Below are 12,609 nucleotides of genomic sequence, written 5' to 3'. Positions count from 1 at the left end.
AGATATGACCAAGACGGGGAAGCCAGACTCATACTGGAGAGACATCTGCCAAAAGTATGCCCAGGGCAGCTACCAGTTTTCCACAGGCAAAAGGCCCGGTGGTAAGAAATGGAAAAGAGCCCTGGAGTGTATAGATGCTTGCCCGCTGCAGAGCAAGAGTAAGGTGGATCTGTTCGGGAGACACCTAAAATGCTCTTGTGGGTTCCATAAGGTAGGTTATATGATGATTTATTTCATTTAAGTGATGATAAGTTGCTGTAGCATGAAGTCGATTATTTGATGGATCATACCCTATGTGCACAAATTTGGATAAAACTAACAGTGTAGGATCATTGGTGAAATTATTTATTACAAGTAGCATGAGCCTCTTTTGTACTTGAAATCCTGCCTCCCCCCTTCAGTCAGATGCATCAGAGGCAGGTGGAGGCTCCTATGAGGCAGGTGGAGGCTCCAGGCAGGCAGGTGGAGGCTCCAGGCAGGCAAGAGAAGGCTCCTGTGAGGCAGGTGGAGGCTCCAGGCAGGCAGGAGAAGGCTCCTGTGAGGCAGGAGAAGGCTCCAGTCAGGCAGGAGAAGGCTCCAGTCAGGCAGGAGAAGGCTCCAGTCAGGCAGGAGAAGGCTCCAGTCAGGCAGGTGGAGGCTCCTATGAGGCAGGTGGAGGCTCAAGGCAGGCAGGCGGAGGCACCAGTGCAGACAGAACAGTAAAGTGCTGTCAGTGCAATCAGGTTGTGAAGGCAGAAAAATTCTCCATGCACCTTTCTGACCGCCATGTAGAGGAGACATGTGACACCTGTGGGGCCAAGGTCCAAGGTTCTGTTGGCCTGTTGGAGCATATAGAACAGTTCCATTATTTATCCTGGTTGGCTCAACCTCCATCGCCAACTTCAACAGGTAGCTCCACCACACCATCCCCACGGCCAACACCATCTCCGCGGCCCACACCATCTCCGCGGCCCACACCAACTCCGCGGCCCACACCATCTCCAGGGCCCACACCATCTCCAGGGCCCACACCATCTCCATGGCCCACACCATCTCCAAGGCCCACACCATCTCCGCGGCCCACACCATCTCCAGGGCCCACACCATCTCCAAGGCCCACACCATCTCCAAGGCCCACACCATCTCCAAGGCCCACACCATCTCCACGGCTAACGGCCACGCCATCTCCGTGGACCACACCATCTCCGCGGCCCACACCATCTCCACGGCTAACGGCCACACCATCTCTACAGCCCACACCATCTCCGCCGACAACTACATCTCTGCTCCCTCCTCCAACAGGTTGCTCCAGCACGCCACGCCACACTCCTCAAACTCCACTTAGGCCAGCTTCCATTGATTGGGAAGCTTTTCTCCCCAATCAATTCAAAAAGGTTATACAGCCAGCAGATCGGGTGTGGATTGCCAAGGTCCTCTATGAGCCTACAGGTCAGCTGAGGCAGAAAATGGAGGCGTGCTGGTTTCATCCACCACTGCAGCACAAACCGTCTCCTCCCGAGCCCGGGTGGCACTTCCGGCAGAGGATGTTCCTCTGGGCACCAATGAGGATGTGGGGGATTCCTCTGAAATGCACGCGGTGTGACCGGAAAATGCACCACTCAGGGATCTACCCGAAGGTGAGGGAGGTGATAGATGTGGATACCCGCTACTACCTTGTGGGAGGGGACTATCCACGTTGCAGCAAGTGTATGCTGCCGGTCTGCCCATGGAGCCAGGAAATCCTTGCTCAACTGGATGTGGCACATAGGAGCCTGTTTCCCGCTGTCCTCACTACACAGCTAGCCCTGGATAGGAAGTGTATGACTTTCCTGAAGCCAAGGACCAGTGGGAACAGTTCCTCCTACCTCCAGTCTGCAGTAGAGGAAGCACACAGCGAGGAGTGGGCACGTCAGACCATCCGCTACCTGTCTGACTGTGAGCTTCATTTGAAGATGGCTACCTTCGTCTCTTCTGCAGCTGTCCATCTTCCTCCTCCACCCTTCAGGCCCCTTCCACTTGCCCAGTGGTTTGAGACGGTCCACTCCAACGACATCCTCAGCCACCTGGAAGAGATGAAGGGGGTGATCACCTCTACCTATGGTAGAATTCTGAAGATGGACTCTACAAAGAAGGTGAGGGTTTTAGCATTAATTTTATTTACTCTGATGTTAACCAATTGGAATGGATATAAATAGTTTACTTTATCATCCTAATGATGAAATAGTATTAATTTTAGTAAGTTTGTACAGTTTTTTTTAGAACGTTCTGTTTTTGTTTGTTTTTCAGATCACCAAGAAGCTGGCTGGCAGTATAGGGGACACCGCTGCATGGATGTCCAACATCGGCAACGAGCTTGGCCAGGTTCTGAACAGTGTTCTGACGACAGGTGAAGGTGCAGGGCTGGAAGAGTTGTGCCAGGGCATCGTCACACGTTATGAGAATGCTGGACAAGCTGAGCCTGAGGCTATCTATGTTGACCGGGACTGCTGCAGCCAGTCAGGTGGGATGCTGAAATTGTTACTTTATGAAATATACATTGCAGATTACAGTATGTAATTAACTAAAGTTAATTATGATGTTAAAAAAAGAGAAAAATGGTGATAGTAATCTATAAACTAACAATGTAATGTAATTGCCCAAAAAATAGATGATCACGTCTGTAATAATCAATGTTTGTCTTTCACAGGTGTGTCGTCAGTGCTGAGACTCTTTCAACCATGGAAGTTTGTCGTCCGTTTAGACGTCTTCCACTTCATGCGAAGGTTTAACTGCGGCCTCACTACTGAGCACCACCCTCTCTACGGTACCTTTTGCTCCAAACTTTCCGCCTGTATCTTTGAGTGGGATCAGGAGGATGTGCAACGGCTTAAGGAGGCCAAGAAAGGGGAGTGGAAGAGCAGCCATGGCGGAAATGCTCCCACTGAGGCACTGCTCTTGGCCAGTATCAGCACTGGTGAAATGGCAAAGCACTGCAGGCGGAGGACCCGTGCAGTGGAGGAAATCCGGGTCATGATTTCGGGGCTGCTCGAATCGATGTGGGAGCTGACTGACACCACGGGGCTGCGTCTAGTGAACCCTGACAGCATGCACCATGTGTGGGAGGTGCAGCAGAAGCACCTGGAGTGCATCCAGGACCCTGCAGGGGTGGAGTTGTACACAAAGACAGGGACACTGCAGAAGGGTGGCAAAGTCCTTGACGTCCTCAGGTTCCTCCCTCGAGAGTTTTCACCGCCACCAGTGTGCTTTTGTTCCAGGTAAATTCAAAATGTTAACTTGCCGTATGCTGATCTTTAAAAAAAGTCTGTGTTATGACATAGTATGCACTTGAATTATTCAAATAACAATGTAATTGTCACTTTGTATTTAATAGGTGTTAATATGTATTGACTTCATAATAATGGTTGACCTAACCTGAGTATTTTGTTTCTTAGGCTTTCGATGCAATGCATTGCACACACAAATGTACATGCTGGAGGGGGTATCGAGGTGGAACATGAACCGGGCAAAGGAAGCTGTAGCTGTGGTGGGGGCATCAACCCTGAGGACATTTGATGTTCGCTTGATGTCTCACCTAAACAGCATGAGCCAGCGGGTCCTTGGTTGTTCTCTGGTTCCAGAATTCACCCCACCTGGAAAACCTACTGGTGAGATAGCTCTCAGATCAGCACTGAGCATTTGAGTATTACTTCCTCTCCCACTTTTCTTTTCTCTGCCACCTCCACCCCTCCTCAGAGGACGTGGGAGTGAAGATCGGGCTCTACATGTAGGAGATGTGTCTGTGTCTGTGTTTGTGTCCTTTCCTCTTCTTTAACTATGTGTTTAAACACTATGTGTTACAGGCGAGCGCATTGCTGTGGAGTACCTGTTGGCCCAGTCCAATAGAGGCGACCTGCTGGTTCCACAGCAGCTGCCAGAGATCCCCACAGAGGAGCTCGAGGACGACGGGGGTGAACCTGACGTCACGGTGTGCCAGGTAGCTGACCTTAGGGTAGGTGATCCTGATCCTCCAATATGTGCCGTGGAGGCCCAGGTGACACTGGAGGGTGACAGTGGACCCAGATCCCTGGATGAGGACATCATTGTGGAGGAAGACGACACACAAGACAGCACATCAGACCAGGTAATGTAACACCTTTCTCAAAAACAAGATATGTAACAAGTTCGCTAATGATATGCCACAAGTATCATACGTTTGTCAAGTAAAACGTCAAGTATTACGTTTTATGGAGAGAGAAAAAAGGTCAACATTGCTCAAATAGTTCAAAGAAATTTACACATTTATTTACATGTGTTTTTTTCATGATTTTCACTTTTCAGAATAGCCGATGTGATTCCAGAGGTGTCTTGGGCTGGGATGCGGTTGATGACCTGGCAGCCTACCTGGTTGGCCTGAACCGAACCATCACTGCCTTGTCATCAAAAGAGGAGGCTGACATAGTCCATCTTTACATGGCTCTCCCTGCTATGGACAAGGAACCTTTGAGGTTCGGCCAGAAAGCGAGGAAGAAGACCGTGGCAGGACCTTGGAGAGCGCCCAGGAAGCCGAGTGGCTCTGCTCCTGGACAGCAGGCGGCAGAGAGGTGATTTGACACAATTCTTAATCATTTTGGTTCATTACAAATCATTGAATCAGAAGGCTGTACTGCGTCAAACCAGGATTGAAAAAAATATTTTGTGATTATATTAGTTTGTGGGGGGTAAATTGGGCTGTTCACAGGTGACAGGTTGTTGCTATTATTATTATTTTTTGTTTACAGCCTTGTTTAAAGTCCGGACCATATCATCCTTCTTTCCCAAAGACTGTTCATGACTCACGGGCAGGCAGCCCAGGACCCCGAAGTCCACAGGGTCAGCGAATGTGTTTGCCTGAGACTTTTAAAAGAGTTTCAGCAAGCACCAAACAGGCCCAAGGACACAAGGAGTAGAACTCTGCCCATCCCACAGTCCATTGTGGTGGCCTACAGCCATCTTAAACAGCTGCTGGAGGACAGCAGGGTTGTTCTGGAGAAGACCAACGTGGTTCTGATACCAGTAAACAACACAACAATCTCTTCTTGGTGAGTCTTGTTTTTTACGTGTGCACCTTTCCTATACAATGACATTATATTATTATATTATTAAACTGCAAGAAAAACCTTCAACTGCTTGCTTGTTAGAAAATACTAAACATAGGAGGATAGGCTACTATGTATAAAAGAACTAACTGAAGCTACTGTATGCATTTTTGTCTTTTAGGCTGCTTAGGAGGGATAAGAGGAAGGACAGGGACATGCTGCTGCAGGGCACCATACTCCCCAAACGGTTTGAACTGGCCAAGGACTCACTCCCTGAAGCCCAGACTCTTCCGGCTGCTCCTGTGCAGCATGGGCATGAGGCTATGGTGTTTGAGGAGCCAGAGAACCGGGAGGGTGAGGCAGTGATACGCCCTCGGCACAGTGTTCGTTCTGCCTTGGCACAGCACTACCAGCCTGGGTCATACGTATGGCCTGGTTCTGCTGGCTCAGCCTCGTATGAGCATGGTAACCTGCCACCACCCCCATCTCCTGCCTGGGCCTCGTACCAGCAGGGTCACCTGCCACCACCACCACCCCCATCTCCTGCCTGGGCCTCGTACCAGCAGGGTCACCTGCCACCACCACCATCTCCTGCCTGGGACTCGTACCAGCAGGATTACATGCCACCACCACCATCTCCTGCCTGGCCCTCGTACCAGCAGGATTACCTGCCACCACCACCATCTCCTGCCTGGCCTTCGTACCAGCAGGATTACCTGCCACCACCACCATCTCCTGCCTGGCCTTCGTACCAGCCACCTCCCCCCTTCCAGCCACCTCTCCCCTTCCAGCCACCTCCCCCCTTCCAGCCACCTCCCCCCTTCCAGCCACCTGCTGACCATCCACTGTACCTGGCCCCTCCACCACCTGGCACCTCTGTTCAGCCAAGGCAACGTACGTGGAGACAGAAAAAAGCTGCCCAGGAGAACGAGGAGCTGATGGCTAGGGGTGAACCTCCACGCAAGAAGTTCAGGGATACCTACCAGTACATTTGCAAGCTGTGTGGGCAGGGGAAAAACAAAAGTACGGGTCACACCCAGCTGAAGGGGCGGTGGTACTGTCCAGCCTCAGGACTCACCCTGGCAGAGTGGAAGGACCAGTTGACCAGTCTTGCCAGTGGGAAATAAAGGAAAATGTATGAATAAATAAATACTGTATATAATAGTTATGTGTAAATAGTTAAGTATTGTATATAGTTAAGTTTTTCATTTCTGTGTTCTAAAAAATTCAATAAAAAAAAAATAGATGTATATATTTGTTAAATATATACTTTCAGGTTTAATAAAGTGACCAAAGTTTGTCAAATTGTATAATAATGTGTAGATAGTAAAGTATTGTATATAGTTATGTTTTTCATTTCTGTGTTTGTGCATTGCATGGTGTTCTAAAAAAGAAAACAACAAAAAAATAAAGATGTATATATTTGCTAAATATATACTTTCAGGTTTAATAAACTGACCAAAGTTTCTCAAATTTTGACTTCTGGATTGTTTTTCTCCTATACCTCCTATACTTTATTCCTAGAACTCTTGCAAAGTAACTAAGTAGGCTACCAGTGCTGTTATTAAATATCAGCACTCCTGGAAAGCCCTCTGCCAATGAAAATACATACTTTCTTGCTTTGATCTTCCTGACCTCTTTTCTCACCAGTGTTTGATGTTGTAGGGGGTGTTGAGAGGGGGTGGAGCTGAGGGTAAGAGGTGAGATGAAAGGGATGGGGCAGGAGAAGCCAAAGCGGTGGGGGTCTGTGACCTGAGTGCTGTGGAGATGGGGGTAGGGCAGTGTTCTGGGGGTGCACCTGAGGTGTGCAGCAGCCGGGGTAGGGGCTGATCAAACCTGTTGAAGAACAAGTTCAGGTTGTTCACCCACTTCTGGTCCCCCGCAGTCTGGGACAGTTGCTAAATATATATATATATATATATCTGGGACAACTAACCCCCTAATCAGGATGAATGACACATAGCACTTTAATTACATCAAAATCAGATTTATTGGCCAAGTATGTTAACACACACACAATGATTTTGGTTCTGGCTGCTTTTAAACAATACATGCAATATTCACACAACTCACTTAATACAAGCAATATACACGTTATACGAAAGAAAAATTATGTTAATGCATGGTATTGGTGCATGCTGCCACGGTGCACAGCGTCGTCGGATCGAATCCCGCAGGAGACAAAGTGTCAATGTTGTCGATAAAAGTGATAAAAATAAGCGCACATGCGTGTGAAAATAACTTTAAAGGCGTTGTGAGTGGAGAAAAAAACATGACAAATTGTTTGTTTTTCTCCTTTTCTCTTTCCGTTTTTTCTCTTCCCCCCCCCCCTCTTTTTCCTTCTCCCCCCCCCCCCCTAGCAGTCCCTTTTGCCCCATTTTCTCCCATTATCTTCAGCGACTGGACTAGTGAAGAAGCCTACGAAGACTCAGGAAGAATTTCGCCGTTGACTGCCAGCCGTCAACGTCTTCTACTATGAGCACACCAGGGAATTTCCCACCCCCAAAAGCCCTTTTCAGGGCTCTGTGCCGCTGCACCTCCATGGCAACCACGGACCCCCACGACCTTTGTTTCGTGTGTTTGGGGCCGCAGCATGCCAAGGATGGTCTCGGCAACCCTCCTAATTGCGCCTCCTACACTCTCCTTCCTATGAAGGAGAGAAAGCAGCGCTGGGCGTTTTTCAAAGAGGATGTCCCACTTGATGATGCAATGTCCGTACTCACCTCTGCTTCAGAGGCATCAGCCAGGGCGTACACCCCATTCACCAGAGTGGCTGGTTATGAGTGGGCAGGTAGGGGAATCCCCAGGCTCGAGGGCGCCGTGACGGCGTTCCTAGTGCCGGGTTCGAGTCCCTGGGCAGCCTCCAAGAAGGCCACCCTGCCAGCCCAGAAGGATAGGTTCACAGCCCAATTGGCTGAGAAATCCTTCACGCTGGGAGCCCAGAGCGTAGCGGCGGCGAACAACATCGCCCTCCTCGCAGCCTCCCTATCCCGTCTCACAACGGGTAGGTCTGAGATGACCAGCGAGGAAGTGGAGGAGGCTTCGAGGATTTCCGGAGCCATCCTCCATCTGACGCAGGCGGTTGCCATATGTGCGGGCAGGACCATGGCCACCTCAGTGCGGGCAGGACCATGGCCACCTCAGCTCAGTGTCCATGACAGCCATGAAGGAGACCGATAGGGCGTCCCTGCTCAACGCACCCGTCTCCAGCGAGGGCCTATTTGGCCTCTCCGTCAAGGACGCCACCGAGAGGATCGCTAAACTGGACGAGGAGAGGAGGCACCTGGCTAAGCATTTGCCGTTAGCAATGAAAGCCAGCAGAGCCCCAGCCAGCACGTCCACCTCGAACGCCCCCAGCAGAACTACTGGGAGGCGACGGGCCAGGCGGCAGGCGCACACCCCAGGCGGCAGGAGAGCGGGCTCGGCTCCTCCAGCAGCGACGGTGACAGCGTCGGTTCCGCCGGCGAGAGAGGTCGTCACGAAGCCAGCCTGGCAGCACCAGAAGGTCTCCCACAAGAGGCGGCATCTCTGACGAGGCGAGGGGGAGAGAACGGAGGATGGCCCGGCGCGTGACGCAGAAGGGCCTACTGTTCCCCCCCACCCCACTGTTCAGGGCGTGGAGGGTAGTGTTTTTCATTATGTGAATAAAGAGCTGGTTCTCATTGACATTGTCAAAAAAGGACATTTATTCCATAAGGTACAGAACACTTCGCGTTCTATGTTTCACCCTCACCATCCTGAGCGTAGCCCAACCCACCTAGAGTGTGTAGCTGAGCGCGCTCAGGAGAGGAAAAGGGAAAAGGTAGCAAGGCACTGCCTTAGCTCACCTAATAAAGATCTCTTACTACAGACTCCTAGGAGCTCTGTAGTAAAGGTCTCACATAGCAGGCAGTCGCCTCTGTCCCAATGCGACATGAAGGCGCAGCCGCTAGCCGGGAGTGACGCCTTGCTGCAGGCTAATGCCTCAGTCAGCGCAGATCAGACCCGTGCGACGTTCACGAAGAGCGAGAATACCAGAGTTACAGGTTTAACCAAGGTATGGGCGCCTCCGGTTTGTTCTGAACGTATCAATGCCCATGGCTCTGAGCGCAGCTCACCACACATTGAGTGTGTCGTTGAACAGCCGCTTAAGACCAGTAAAGAGGCATTGTGGCACCACCGTGTGGTATCAGTCAGAGATCGCACCTTTCAGATTCTGTTGAGTTCTGTAAAGGATAAGTCTCATGCTAAGCGGCAGTCTCAGTCAGACAATGACATGATGACGCAATCGCTTTCCGGGAAGAGCGCTCTGTCTCAGGCCAGTACCTCAGACAGCGCAGTTCAGACCCGTGCTGCGTTCACGGAGGGCAAGATTACTGGAGTTACGGTCGTAACTAACGTATCAAAGCCCCCGACTCACCCAGAACGAGCTGATGTGTCCTCTCCCTTTCGAAGGGGGCCCGCCTTGGGCTATTCCACCAACCCAGTGCTGGGGAATAGCGGCGGCGAGGGCCATAGAGGAATACAGGTCCTTCCTACTGGACGCACCACAGCTTCGTGCGCACCCGCTTTCTCTGTATTGCTGGCAGTGGCGTCGAAGCTGTACCCTCTCACGCTGGCTAGAACAGACGTTAGAGAAGGGTTATGCCCTCCAATTCCATCGGACCCCAACCCTGTTCAGGGGAGTGGTGGAAACGGTGATGAAAACGCCAGACAAAGTAGCCGCTCTGAGGTCAGAGATTACGGAACTTTTGGCGAAGGAGGCGGTCACAGTAGTTCCCCAAGAGCAAAGGAACAAGGGGCTATACTCGCCCTATTTCCTAGTGCCCAAAAAGACGGGGGGAGTGAGGCCGATTTTGGATTTACGCATTCTCAACGAGAGCATAACCAAACGGCCCTTCCGAATGCTGACAACAAAACGCCTACTGGAATGTGTTCAGAAGGGAGATTTTTGTACAAGCATAGACCTAAAGGACGCGTACTTTCATGTGCCGATACAATCACGCCACAGAAAGTTTCTGCGGTTCGCCTTTCAAGGGGTGGCGTACGAGTTCACGAGGATGCCGTTTGGGTACGCCCTGGCACCTCAAACATTTTCCAAATGTGTGGAGGCGGCATTGGAACTGCTGCGTCGTCAAGGGATAAGGATATTAGCCTACCTAGACGACCTGCTGGTTCTCGCCCTGTCAGCAGAGCTGGCGTTCACACACACGACACAGACAGTGATTAATCTCACGCGTCTGGGGTTTGCTGTGAATTGGAAAAAGAGCGCACCCTGGCCCAGTCATCAGATTGTCTACCTGGGACTACAGCTAGACACTGTAATGATTAGGGCGCGAACTTCGGACCCTCGAAGGGCAGCATTATTACTAGCCCTGAGGAAGTGTCGTCCGAATCACACAGTAACGGCGCTATCGATCATGTCACTTTTGGGTCTCATGTCGGCAGCTCATTCTGTGGTTCCGCTAGGGCTTCTGCATATGCGCAGAACACAGCGGTTCTCACGCACGGAGTCCCGATGGGCAAGGTGTCATCCTACATTCCAGTGTTTACAGATGCCTCTCTGACTGGATGGGGAGGGACATGTCAGTCTCAAGCGATAGGAGGTGCATGGCCTCAATCAGGTCGTCACATCAACCTCCTAGAGTTGGAAACGGTGCGACTGGTCTTGACCCACTTCGCGTCTACCCTTCGGGGTCGCGATGTGTTGGTCTGGTCAGACAACCGAACCACAGTGGCTCACATAAACCGCCAGGGAGGGGTCAGGTCTCCTGCCCTTCATCGGGCGGCAGTGGAATTGTGGCTGTGGGCTCACAAGCACCTTCGCTCGTTGAGAGCAGCACACATTCCGTGCTACTTGAACGTAGGGGCAGACCTCATGTCAAGAGGGGGTCCTCGAGACGACGAGTGGTGTCTGCACCCGGACATTGTTCTACAAATTTGGGAACAATTCGGGAGAGCCGAGGTGGACCTGTTCGCGTCACGTATGAACGCGCAGTGTCTCCTATGGTTCTCTCTGAGAAACCAGGACGAACCGCCATTGGGAAGAGACGCATTCGCGCACTACCCGTGGCCGAAAGTTCTCCTGTATGCATTCCCTCCGCTGTCTTGCATTCTCCCACTGTTAGCCAGGGTGAGGTCAGAGGAGCTGTCAGTGATACTGATAGCGCCCGATCTCCCGGGGGCTCCGTGGTTTGCAGAGATGAGTCAGATGTTGATTGCGCCACCTTGGCCAATTCCTCATCGACGAGACGCGTTGACTCAGGCGGGAGGCTCGATAGGGCAATGGCCCATAATTGGTTCCTGAATGGGACAGGTTGAAGCGCCGTGGGTTGTCTGATGCAGTGATCAGAACAATACTGGGCGCAAGAGCCGGTTCCACTTCTAGGGTGTATACCAGCAGATGGAACGTTTTCTCACGATGGTGTAATACACAGGACGTAGACCCCATGAGCTGTCAGGTAGAGAGTGTGCTCTCATTCCTACAGTCTATGTTTGATAAGCAGAAATCGCCCTCCACCATTCCGAGTGTTTGCAGCGGCAATTTCAGCTGGTCATGAAGGGTTTAACGGAAAAAGTGTGTTCAGTCACCCATTAGTGAAACGTTTCCTATTGGGAACGCAACGGCTTAGGCCAAGGCCTAGAGCTACGCTGCCCAAGTGGGATTTGGCACTGGTTCTCGAAGCGCTATGTAAGTCGCCGTTCGAGCCATTGAATCAAATACCCCTCAAGATGCTGTCTATCAAGACGGCGCTGTTGCTCGCCTTGACTACCGCTAAACGAGTCAGTGATTTGTGTGCACTGTCGACGAGACCCGACTGCCTTGCCATTAATGGCGATCTGAGCAGAGCGGTGTTACGTCCTAACCCGGCATTTGTGCCGAAGGTTATTAACAGTGCATATAGATCACAGATCGTGGAATTGTGGGCTTTTCATCCCCCTCCCCATGGGGAGAGGAGTGAGGAAAAGCTTCGTCTGTGCCCAGTACGCGCTTTGGCGTGTTACGTGAGGTGCACAGCGGCGGTTAGGTCATCGCCTCAGCTGTTTGTGTGTCACGGTGCGGCTGCATTGGGTAGACCACTTTCAAAACAGCGATTGTCTCATTGGCTTTGTGAAGGCATTGAGACGGCGTACGAGGCGGCGGGGCAACAACCGCCTCAGGGTATTAGAGCGCACTCCACTCGTGGAGTTGCAGCTTTTACTGCCCTCTTCAGAGGAACAGAGGTAGAGGATATTTGTAGAGCGGCGTCATGGTCGACACCGTCTCCTTTTATCCGTTTCTATTTGTTGGATATGTCTTCTAACTCTTTGGCTCGGTCTGTACTCAGCGTGGCTGAAGGGAGATCATGAGCAGAATAGAGAAGGAAAGCAGGATTGTGACCATGTTCATAAGTCCGCTTTTATTAGAAGTAACATATTATGGACATGTTTTCTAACTCTTTTGTTCGATCGAATTTCAGCAGAGCTGAAAGGCGTTCTTGAGCTAGAAAAAGAGGACAAAGCAGGACCTTGGACAGGTTCCAATCAGGTCCGCTTTGGTTAGGAAGACTTATGTCAAGGATAAGCCTTTTAAACTCCAATCTCGATTGCACTCAGC

General features: G+C 51.1%; 2 protein-coding genes across 2 annotated transcripts; both read left to right on the top strand.

Moving 5' to 3' along the window:
* Positions 1–432: 432 nt before the first annotated feature.
* Positions 433–2,992, top strand: LOC311146311 (uncharacterized protein; the record flags this gene model as incomplete). The annotated part of the gene is made up of 5 exons (XM_084182801.1): positions 433–698; positions 1,040–2,111; positions 2,266–2,479; positions 2,666–2,782; positions 2,922–2,992. 5 exons carry the CDS (start codon positions 433–435, stop codon positions 2,990–2,992), a joined length of 1,740 nt encoding a protein of 579 aa, XP_084038927.1.
* On the top strand, positions 2,713–6,160 carry LOC311146310 (uncharacterized protein; the record flags this gene model as incomplete). Its single annotated transcript, XM_084182800.1, has 6 exons — positions 2,713–3,233; positions 3,411–3,623; positions 3,819–4,099; positions 4,297–4,559; positions 4,779–5,036; positions 5,215–6,160. Exons 1-6 carry the CDS (start codon positions 3,071–3,073, stop codon positions 6,158–6,160), a joined length of 2,124 nt encoding a protein of 707 aa, XP_084038926.1. The 5' UTR covers positions 2,713–3,070.
* Between the last annotated feature and the right edge of the window lie 6,449 nt (positions 6,161–12,609).

The sequence above is a fragment of the Coregonus lavaretus genome, assembly GCF_964263955.1.
Source record: "Coregonus lavaretus genome assembly, chromosome: 19".
NCBI lineage: Eukaryota > Metazoa > Chordata > Actinopteri > Salmoniformes > Salmonidae > Coregonus > Coregonus lavaretus.
The sequence above is the reverse complement of the archived record's forward strand: the minus strand, read 5'-3'. Positions and strand labels throughout refer to the sequence as shown.